Raw genomic sequence first — 11090 nt, 5'->3', positions numbered from 1 at the left:
CCCAGTCTAGTCTGTTTAAGACACATGGCGCATCCCGTAGCTAACACCACATGGCAGACATGTGAGTGAGAATATCTTAGACCATCCAGTCCTAAATGAGCCATCAGATGACTGCAAACCACGAGTAACCATCAGAAGAAGAGCCCACCCGAACGAACCCTGCCCAATTGGCCAACCCACAGAATTGTGAGCAAATAAACAGTTGTTGTTTTAATCCGCTCAGCTTTGGGGCGGTTCGTTATAGACAATAGATAATTCATATTCAAGATAAAGTCCAAGCTCCTTCCCTCGGTCGGTAAGGCTTGGTCCATGTCTCTTTAGCCTCAGCTTCCACCTCTGGCACCCACACTATAGGTTCCAATGGTCTAAACTACTTGCAGCTTCTTGGCTCACCTTGCTGTTGCCTTTGAATCCTTGTACATGGTGTTTCCTCTGCCCAGGGCATCTCCCCTACATCCCCTCACCTATCTGTCTGGCTAACTATTTATCCTCAGCTTAGACGCCATCTCCCTCTCTACCCTCAAGTCTTCCCTAACCATTCCCCTCTTCCTCCAGATTGAGTTAGCTACCCTTCCTTTGCGCTTCCAAGGCCCCCCACACTTTCCCTACCACAGTGTGATTTTCCATTTACCGGTTTCTCTCCCTTGATTCGGAGTTCCATAAGGGCAGTGACAGAGTCTCATTTATACCTGTATTTATTGCTGGTGTCTAATACAAGGTCTAGCACAGCACTGCAATAGAAATTTCTGCTATGATGGAAATGTTCTATGTCTGCGCTATCTATAGATACGCTGGCCCCAAGTCACGTGTGGCTATTGAGCACCTGAAGTGTGGCTAGTGCAATTGAAGGACTGAATTTTAAATTGTAAATTTTTTAAAAGACTTATTTGTTTATTTGAGAGTGAGCGTGAGATAGAGAGCCAGCACCAAGTGGGGGGGGGGGAGGTTGCGGAGCAGAAGGAGAGGCAGAGGGAGAAGCAGACTCCCTGCTGAGCAGAGAGCCCAATGAGGGGCTCCATCCCAGGACCCTGAGATCATGACCTGAGCTGAAGGCAGACTCTCAACCGACTGAGCCACCCAGGCGCCCCTAAATTGTATTTAATTTGAATGTAACTTTAGCAGCCACCTGTAGCTAGTGACTATGGTGTTGGGCAACACAGGTCTAGTACACAGTAGATGCTCGTTGGTTTTTTTTTTTTAATATTTTATTTTTTTAAAGTAGTCTCTACACCCAGTATGGGCCTCCAAATCATAACCCCAAGATCAAGAGTCGTATGCTCTACCGACTGAGCCAGCCAAGTGCCCCACATTGAATATTTTTGAATAAACAGCGAAAAGGATGACAATCATAGACAGCCAATGAAGACACAAGGTAGAATGCAAGGGAGGTAAGCAACATAACCCTCACTTTTCATTCGTTCATCCCTAACATTGTCAATACTTCCAACCCTGCCTTGTATAATCTTAATTCTTGGCTCTTTACTGCCTGAGCTGGTTATTCTCTCCTGAACCTGCCCAGTTTGATATTGTCCCTCCTGTGAAATGGGCTGGTCCTAAGTGCCTCCTGGAGACTAATCCCATTCGGTCCAGACTGGTCAGGCCCAAGCAGAGAGGACTCTCTCCTTGGGGGCCTGGACTTAATCATGTGGGAACCATGTGGTCTAAGTTTCTCTACACTGGCAGGCTGCCAAGCCCCTCTTAGAGGTGACAGTTGAGGCTGTTTCCGCTATAAAAAAGTCACACAGAAAAGAAGCCACAGGGCTGATAGTCTTGCTACTCCTTACAAGAAACTGTACAAGCCCTGGTCAGATCATTTCCAGCCCGGACACCAGAGACTTTGGTGGCCTCAGGGTCTGAGGAGGAAGGAGGCATGGGGACAGGGTGAGGTGGGATCAGCGATAGGCCAGGGCCTCCTACCAGACAGGCAGAGGAGGGCTGGGTCTGTGGTGGAAGAGTAGGCCTGACAGACAGTAAAGGCCAGGGAGGTACAGTCCTTTCCAATAGACTTTCCCAAATATTCATTACAAAAAAGTTAAAAAAAAAAAAAGACAACCCAAACCAAATAGCATAAGCAGACAAGTGAGAAGTCCGGTTACAGGGAAGAATGTACAGATAGTCCCAATTTTATAAAAATAAATACGTCCTGGGGGCGCCTGGGTGGCTCAGTTGTTGGGCGTCTGCCTTCGGCTCAGGTCATGATCCCGGGGTCCTGGGATCGAACCCCGCATCGGGCTCCCTGCTCCGCGGGAAGCCTGCTTCTCCCTCTCCCACTCGCCCTGCCTGTGTTCCCTCTCTCGCTGCATCTCTCTCTCTGTCAAATAAATAAATACAATCTTAAAAATAAATACCTACATACATACCTACATACATACATACGTTCTGTGGGGCGACCGATTGGGTGGAGGCTAGTGGTGAAAGGGTTCACCCGGGGCCGAACAAAGGAGATAGGAGTTTTTTGAGTACACTGCAAGAGAATAGCAGGCAGGACAGCACAGGAGAGACTGTCTGCCAGGAGGCAGGGGTGGGGGGCTACAGCTACACGGGGCGTGAGGAGGTATGGGACCATATGGAATTTTCCTGCTTTGGTACCTGGGCCCAGTTGTGAGTAGCCCATTGGTCAGCTAGGGCCTATGGGTCTTCTGAGGTGGGTCGCGTAGGGAGCCTGCTTGCATTCAGCTGGTGGTCACTGTGGGCCCTTCTGCCTTACTCGGGTTTCCATTGCTCAAGCCTGCTGCCTAAAAGCCGCCTCGACGTGTCCCCGCCTAGATCATACAGTAGGGGCTAACGGATCCTCTACCATGTGTGTGAGGATCTGTAAATATATTTGTAGTGCCTTTTTCAGAATGCAAATTGTGTAAGGTTCCTTGGTGAGGGGGGGAGTAGAGCTCATGGCATAAAAAGAAATTTTGCCCTTGCTAGTTCCTCTGCTTGGAAACTCCTTCCCCAGATTTCTCACGGTCTGCGGGCTGTCTCTAACCAGTCGTAGTGCTCCTCCTCCCAGAGACCTCCTCCATCGCCCTTTCTAGATCAGCACCTCCCTCAAGCCCTCTATCTATATGCCTGAGCATTTTTCATACAGCTCTTCTCACTCACCAACATTATATGACATGTCTGTTTATTTTGTTTGCTCAAGAGAGTAGACTTTGCTCTTCTTTACGGTTGTATTCTCGGCGTCTTAAATATGGCCCGGTGCATAGGTAGATGGTCAATAAATCTACTGAATGACTAAAATGTAACAAAAGTGTCCATTCTTGGGTGCCTGGGTGGCTCAGTCGTTAAGCGTCTGCCTTCGGCTCAGGTCATGATGCCAGGGTCCTGGGATTGAGCCCCGCATCGGGCTCCCTGCTCGGCGGGAAGCCTGCTTCTCCCTCCCCCACTCCCCCTGCTTGTGTTCCCTCTCTCGCTCTCTCTGTCAAATAAATAAATAAAATCTTTAAAAGAAAAAGAAGTGGGGCGCCTGGGTGGCTCAGCCGGTTAAGCGGCTGCCTTCGGCTCAGGTCATGATCCCAGGGTCCTGGGATCGAGCCCCGCATCGGGCTCCCTGCTCGGCGGGAAGCCTGCTTCTCCCTCTCCCACTCTCCCTGCTTGTGTTCCCTCTCTCACTGTCTCTCTCTCTCTGTCAAATAAATAAATAAAATCTTTAAAAAATAAAAAATAAAAGAAAAAGAAGTGTCCATTCTTCTCTGTCCCTAGCTCCGGGTGTTCTGCCTAAGCAAGCCCTGAAGTTCAAGTACAGCCCTACCGGCTCCCACCAAGGCTCCCCAGGTCACTTTAGAGCAGCGGCTTTCAAACTTCTTGACCCTGACTCTCAATAGGAAATACAATCCCCAATGCTCACACATGTACATGTTTATGTAACGGAAATAAACCAAAAAAACCCTGCACTAGGAGCAATGTGTTCTATTTTTTCTTTCCTTTTTTTTGTTTAATGCTGGTCTCCGCTTCTTGAATAGATTTCACCACCTGCTAAAGGGTCACCATTGCCTTAGAGCAGTGTTCGTAGGAGTGGTCAGAGAGCTCTTTTGTAGTCCAGCCTCAGGGCAACTGCTACAAATGCAGATTCCTGGCTACACCCCAGATTTAGTGAGTGAGAATCTTATCGGAAAGTTTGAATGCTTAACAACCCCTCTCCCCCAACCGTCCCGGGTGATTCTGAGACCTGATAAGGCCTGAGAGCGGTCACTTGGGAGTTTCCGAATATCCAGAGGCCTCTGGTGGGGACTTGGCATCGGGCACATGCACATTAAGGGAAGGGGCTGAATTTTCAGTTCCAGTCCGGCTCAGCACGAGTGGCAGAACAGATGATCCCCACTTTATTTTTTTAAAGATTTTATTTATTTTTGAGAGAGAGAGAGAAAGCCCACACGAGCAGGAACAGGAGGTTGGGGGGGGCGCCAGAGGGAGGAGCAGACTCCCCACTGAGCAGGGATTCCCAATACAGGACTGGATCCCAGGACCCTGGCATCATGAACTGAGCTGAAGGCAGATGCTTAACCCACCCACTGAACGACCTAGGCGCCCGATGATCCCCACTTTATAAAAACAAACCCGTTGCCACCTAAGCCCCTAGCAATTCCTAGTCCTCTGCCCGGAAGTACTTCTGGTGATTTTGCTACCGCTTCCCAGACTCCAGCCGTCGGAGGGCCACTGACTGCTCCAGGGCCACACCCAGTGAAGGGGCCCCACTTTCCCCAAGGACCTTAACCCTTATTTCCTCCCCCTGCCCTCCACAGTCTCTTTTCCTTCACACAAAATCACTTCTGTTTTCTTTCTTACCAGAAGGTTTAAGAGCCCTCCCCACCCCCGGCCCTTAGAACAAAAAAATTCTAACCACAGTCTCTAGTTATGGTGGCCCATTTCCAGCCCCACCCCCAGAAGAGGGTAAATGCCCTTATGAAGCCTCCACCCTCCCACTAGAAACAACTTTTGATGCCAGGAACGCTGCACTCCCCTCGCCAAAGGACCTTACCTTACACAGTTTACATTCTGAAACCCTGCTACAAGTGTATTTCCAGAGCCTCACACGTCCAATAAAACATTTTGTAGCGGGCGCCTGGGTGGCTCAGTTGGTTAAGCGACAACCTTCGGCTCAGGTCATGATCCCGGGGTCCTGGGATCGAGTCCCGCATCGGGCTCCCTGCTCTGTGGGAAGCCTGCTTCTCCCTCTCCCACTCCCCCTGCTTCTCCCTCTCCCACTCCCCCTGCTTGTGTTCCCTCTCTCGCTGTGTCTCTCCGTCAAATAAATAAATAAAAAATTTAAAAAAAAAAAACAACAAAACATTTTGTAGCGGGCGCCTGGGTGGCTCAGTCGGTTAAGCGACTGCCTTCGGCTCAGGTCATGATCCCAGGGTCCTGGGATCGAGTCCCGCATCGGGCTCCCTCCTCTGCGGGGAGCCTGCTTCTCCCTCTCCCACTCCCCCTGCTTGTGTTCCCTCTCTCGCTGTGTCTCTCTCTGTCAAATAAATAAATAAAAAATCTTAAAAAAAAAAACAAAACATTTTGTAGCCCCTACTGTATACGATACACCCAAGCTCAGCACTTTCAGACAAGATCTCATTTTTTTTTTAAGATTTTTTATTTATTTATTTGAGAGAGAGAGAATGAGAGACAGAGAGCATGAGAGGGAGGAGGGTCAGAGGGAGAAGCAGACTCCCCGCCGAGCAGGGAGCCCGATGTGGGACTCGATCCAGGGACTCCAGGATCATGACCTGAGCCGAAGGCAGTCGCCCAACCGACTGAGCCACCCAGGCGCCCGACAAGATCTCATTTAATTCTCGAAGCAGCCCTCAGAGGTAGATAGTATTCTCACCCCCGTTTTAGACATGAGGAAACTGAGGCCCAGAGGGCCTAAACGATCTGATCCAGGTCCCATAGTTTTAAGTGGCGGAGCTCTGGGGCTGTCAGCTGTCCTCGCCCTCAGGGGCTGAAGCTGAAGGGGCTGACAGAAGGGAATCTTTCTCTTCCCTCTGTGCTGTTGTCACTTAGAGGGGCCTCGGGGTAGAGGTGCCTCAGCCCCTAAGTGCTGCAGGATGTAGTGATGCTTCTTCTCTTCAGGGTTTGGCTTTCACAAGTGTCCAGTCCCGATGAATTCAGAATAACCCCTGAGCCCCAAGTCTGGCCCCTTCTCCCTTTGGCTGAGTTCTCTCCTCAGCCCTCTGCCAAGACCTCTTAAAATGGAGTTTGGGGGCTGGGGACCAGCACCCTCCTTGTACGCCCAGGCTGGCTGGACTGGAGCCCCAGTAGAGGGTTTAGTCTGGACTTAGACTGATTGATGAGATCCTAAGAAAAAAAGCCCCAAGGCAGCTCCAGCACATATCAGCCGTGGCTTTTTCTGAGGATGGGTGTTTCATCCATGTGTTTATCTGCATATTCTCTTTTCTTCAATAAACATGCATTAGTTTTTTTCAATACTAGTTATAAGAAAAGTTTCAAATGAGGAAAATTTGGTTGTAAATACTTTGGGGAAATCAGCCTAATACAGATGTCCCTCATTGGACATGCAATTTAAAAAATTATTACCCATACTAGCCACAAATCAAACCGCCTGAATTCCAATCTCCTTGCTACCAGTTAGTAACTGTGACTCCTCGCAAGTTACTTAACCTCCATAAAAACGGGGATCATAGTAGTACTTTCCTTGTACTATTAACAGACGCTTTGCAGTTGCAGCCGCTGTCTGTGCTCCGGGGGTCCTGTTTAATCACTTAAGCCTCAGCACAAGTCTGTGCGGGCAGGTACCGACGCTATCCCCATTTTACAGCTGGGGCCACTGAGGGTGCTCTGCCTGCGAACAGATAAATGGGATTTGAGCCCAGGCAGCCGAACGCCAGAAGCTACCTTCAAGCTGCTTGTCTAGAGCTGCCCCTCGGAAAGGGCTGTTGTGGTACATGGTAAAACGCTTTAAGGTGCTTAGCAAAAGCCTGGCACTTAGTAAGTGCTCACTTAAGTTTCCTGCGGTCACATTAATATTCGGTGTTTTACGTTTGTCATAAAACTAACACGCATACAAGGCGACTTAATTCCGCAGAAAATCACAGAGCCGCCTGAAGCCGGCGGACCCTGCGCGGGGGTCGGGGCGGGACGCGGACCGGGGCGCCGAGCGGGCGCCCCCCCGCGGCGAGGGCAGGCGGGCGGGAAGCCGGGGTGGCCGGCGCGCGGGGCCGCCCGTCGGGGCCCGGGGGCGGGGGCGGGGAGGCTCCGCCCAGCGGTCACCTGCGGCAGGTGGAGCGCGCGGCGCCGGGCGCTCGGCCATGTCTGCGGAGAGCGCAGGGCCGGGGTCGGCGCCGCTGTGCCCCGAGCACGGCCAGGCTCTGAGCTGGTTCTGCTGCTCCGAGCGACGGCCCGTGTGCGCCGCCTGCGCGGGGCTGGGCGGCCGCTGCCGGGGGCACCGCATCCGCCGGGCGGAGGAGCGCGCGGAAGAGCTGCGGGTGAGCGGCCGGGGGCGCCGGAAGGCGGGGGGGCGCCGGGGGGAGGGGACACCGGGGTGGCGTGCCGAGAGGGACCCGGCGGGGACCTGGCGGCCGGTCCAGGAGCCCGGGCTCGGCGGTGGCACTGGCCGTGGAACTAGGCGGTTAAGGGTGTGGCCCTCGGAGTCGTGGGGACCTGAGTTCGAATCCCGCCTCCTCCCCACCTGCCTCGCAGTCTCGTCTCTGGGCCTCGGCGCCCTCATCTGTGGTTTGAGGGCAACACTAGCGCGCGTTTATTGGGGGTGTTGTGCGAGAGACGTAAGATAATGGGCGAAATGCTCTTTAGTCTACCACACAGTGGCGGCTCGAGCTGCCCACTCTTCCTTCGTTGCTTTGTTGGGGGCGGGGTGAGAGCCGGGCCTGGCCTTGGGCAGTATGCGGCCACACTGCTCCAGTTGCCGGGGACTCCGTGTCCCACGTCCCGCCCCATGGAAGCTGGCCCGAGATAAAAGCTGGCCCTCCTCCCTCCTCAACCCCTGGGCTCAAAGCCCCTCCCCTCGTCCACCCTTCGGGCTTCCTGGTGAGGTGATTTCTTTTCCCTTTGGGGTTGGCCCTGACTGTACTCCAAACTGGTTCCACCTGGGTAAACGGAGGGGGCGGGTAGGATCTCAAGAGGTTCCTGCTGGATCTCTTCACCTAGAGTTCCTCCCCATCTCCACGCCAGTTTAGCTCCACGCTGGTCACCTTCATCACCACCCGCCCCTGGTCTGAAACTGGGGAGTCGAAGTTGCCCTGGGTTTTCCTCCCTCCTTCCACCCTAGTTGTGGTCCCCGGGGGATTTCCTTGCCATTTGATTAAGCCGCTTTATTTCCCCAACCTCACCGAGTGCTCTGCCCACCTGTGAGGCTTGAGGGCTCTGGCTAGGGACTCAGACTGCAGGGGAATAAACACACGTGACTGGTCCAGAGGGATTCACTTACTCAGTGACACCTGAAAGCTCCTGATTGGCCCTACCTGTCACCACTATCCATCATCAGTAGTGGCGATGAAAATAACTTGGGTAATGTGGTGTAATAAACTTTCATAATGGATGGAAACTTTGTGAGCGCCAAAGCACTTCAATATCCATCATCTCACTCCATCCAGACCAAACTTTTGAAGTGATAGGCAACTTCCGTTTTACAGATGAGCAAACTGAGGCCCAAAACAGGGCGGTAACTCCTCCGAGGTTTCTAATATTCAGGAGCTGGACCAAGGGAGTCATTGACTTGCTCAGAGAAAACCACCTCTTAGCCTCAGTGGAGGGAGGAAGGGGTGCTAATGGGTGTGAGAATTAAATAAAAACCTTAAAAAAAGAAGAAAAAAAGTTGCCATCAGAGCTGAATCTGAGTGGTGGAAGGAGGTGAAGGCTGGGGCAGGGTGGCAGGCCTGGTGCTTGGTTTGGAATGCAGTCTGCCCAGGGCGCCTTCCCTGAACCCTACTGATGCCCTAAGCACGTTCATCTCCTTTGCCTGGAGGGAGGGGTTTCTTGCCTTCTCCCTCCAATTTTGAGTATATTATGGCATTTACACACTCCTTCCACTATCCCTCTAGCCAGGAAAGAAATTTTGGCCCAGGGCAAGATGGTTACCATTCAACAACTTCTCTCTTACCTTCCGGGTTCTTGTCCTGTAGCTTTTTGGAAGTTAGGCTCGGTTTCCTCAGGCCTCTGGTGTGTGCTGATCACAGCTTCATCCCAGCCAGCTCAGTTCTTTCACTTAGTATTTGGACCAGCAAAGCGTCAGATGAATTCCTGACTGTGGGGCGGGAAGGATTTGCAAGGGCTTCCTGGAAGAGGCCGAGTTGCCTTTGGGCAGATGGAACTGGGGCAGAGCTGAAGCAATGCAGGAGCTGTTGGCTAGGAAGGAGTCCAAGTACCTGGAGAAATGGAGTGGAAAAGCAGGGGCCTGGCAGGTCACTTCTCCGTGGGCTTCAGTTCTTCATTTCTAAAAGTCTCCGCTGCTCTCCTGGGGGACGCTCATAGCTCTGGCCGATGTGAACCACTGAACCTCTTATGGTCACAGAAGTAGATGTTCACTCATTGAACAAATATTTATCCAGGGCCTCTATGTGTAGGAGGAACTTTCTTCTAGGTAGTGGCCCATAGCGAACAAGTCAAAGTCATGGTGCTCATGTTCCAGTGGTGGGGGGAGAGATACAAAACAAGTAAACACACCCAGAATGTACAGGCAGAGGAGTGACAAATGCAAGGGAGAAAAATAAAGCAAAGTAAGAGAATGGGCTGTGGGGATGGTCGGGGAGGGCTTCTGAGGCGGTGACCCTGAATGTAGTGGGGGAGGGGACTTGTACGGCTGGCCGCAGAGGAAGGAACAGGTGCAAAGCCGCTGTTGTCAGGACGAGTTTGGTGTGTTTATGGGACAGAAAGAAGGCCAGAGTGGAGAGTGCTAGGAGGTGGCTTCGGAGCAATAGGCAGAGTCCCATCAGACAGTCCCTTGTTGGCTGAAGTGGGAAGCTTGATCTCCCTGTGCGTGTGCTGGAAAGCTGTTGGAGGAGTTTGAGCAGGGACGTGAGCTGACCTAACCTCCTGACACAAGGTGGTCGTGGCTCACTGTAGGGGCGAATAGCAAGAGTGCAGGTGACCAGAAGTGGCCAGAGGAGAGAGAGAGAGACTTTGGAGTCAGGGCTGATAGGACTCACTGAGGGATTAGATACATGCGGGGTTGGAGAGTAACCCCGGGGGTTTGGGTTGGGGTAATGAGGTTGATGATTGCTGGTACTGTTTAATGAATGGGGATAACTGAGGGAAGGGCAGTTTGAGAAGCCGTGTTCTTTCCACTCAGGTGTGGAGAGCCAGGGAGCTGGGTCAGAGGGAACGCTGAGAGCATATGCAGGAAGGTGATTATGATGATGGGCCACCGAATTTAGGAGAAGGAGGGAACTGAGGCCACAAAGTGGGTGATAGACACGGAAAAGTGGTAAGACTAGTGTATGAGCGGCTTCAGCTGAGCCGAAGAACAGTTGGACTGGAGAATCTAGAGTTAGTAATCTGGAAGGATGGAAGTGGTGGACAGGGTGTGGGCCCCTTGAAATGAAGATTTGGGAGATGCTATAGTTTTCAGTAATAACGAGGTCTGGGATGTGAGTGGCTGAGGGGGGATATCATGGGGATGGAGTGAATGGATCAACGTGGATCGAGACGCCATAGGTGTCCTTTATATTGCAGAACAAGATTGTGGACCAGTGTGAGCGGCTGCAGTTCCACAGTGCCAGCATCACCAGATATGTGGCTGAGGTCCTGCCAGGGAAGAACCAGAGAGCAGTGGTAGGTAGCTCTCCTTCCTCTCTGCTCTGGACCCCTCCTAGGACAAGACTCCAGCCTTAGGAGCATGGACCAGTCTGGGATCCCTTCCCAACCTCACAGACTCACAGTGCTCCTAGCAAAGGCAGATGCCCAGGAAGGACGGTTTCCCATCTCTCGGAGCTGGGAGTTTTACCATCTGGGCAGAGAGGACTATTCCCAGTACCACACTGGGGCAAATACTGCTGGAAAATGACTTCTTGGGGTAAAGGATCAGAAAGGGTAGCATTCTTCCACCATCTAAGTATTTCGTGGTCAGCCCCTGAATTATAAAATAACCTCTGGACTTTGACGTGGAGTGTTCTTTATGACAATCTTATCCCTGT

General features: G+C 52.1%; 1 protein-coding gene across 1 annotated transcript in view; it reads left to right on the top strand.

The window, feature by feature from the left end:
• The window catches only part of BSPRY (B-box and SPRY domain containing), a 52535-nt gene that overhangs the window by 26968 nt on the left and 14477 nt on the right, over window positions 1-11090 (top strand). Inside the window, exon 5 of the mRNA XM_035016009.1 lies at window positions 10630-10728. Coding sequence (XP_034871900.1) covers window positions 10630-10728 — 99 coding nt within the window. The remainder of the gene's footprint in view (window positions 1-10629; window positions 10729-11090) is intronic.

Source organism: Mirounga leonina, unplaced genomic scaffold (genome assembly GCF_011800145.1).
Source record: "Mirounga leonina isolate KUSES-001 unplaced genomic scaffold, KU_Mleo_1.0 Mir_170, whole genome shotgun sequence".
Taxonomy (NCBI): Eukaryota; Metazoa; Chordata; class Mammalia; order Carnivora; family Phocidae; genus Mirounga; species Mirounga leonina.
This window is presented reverse-complemented; position numbering and strand designations above follow the sequence as displayed.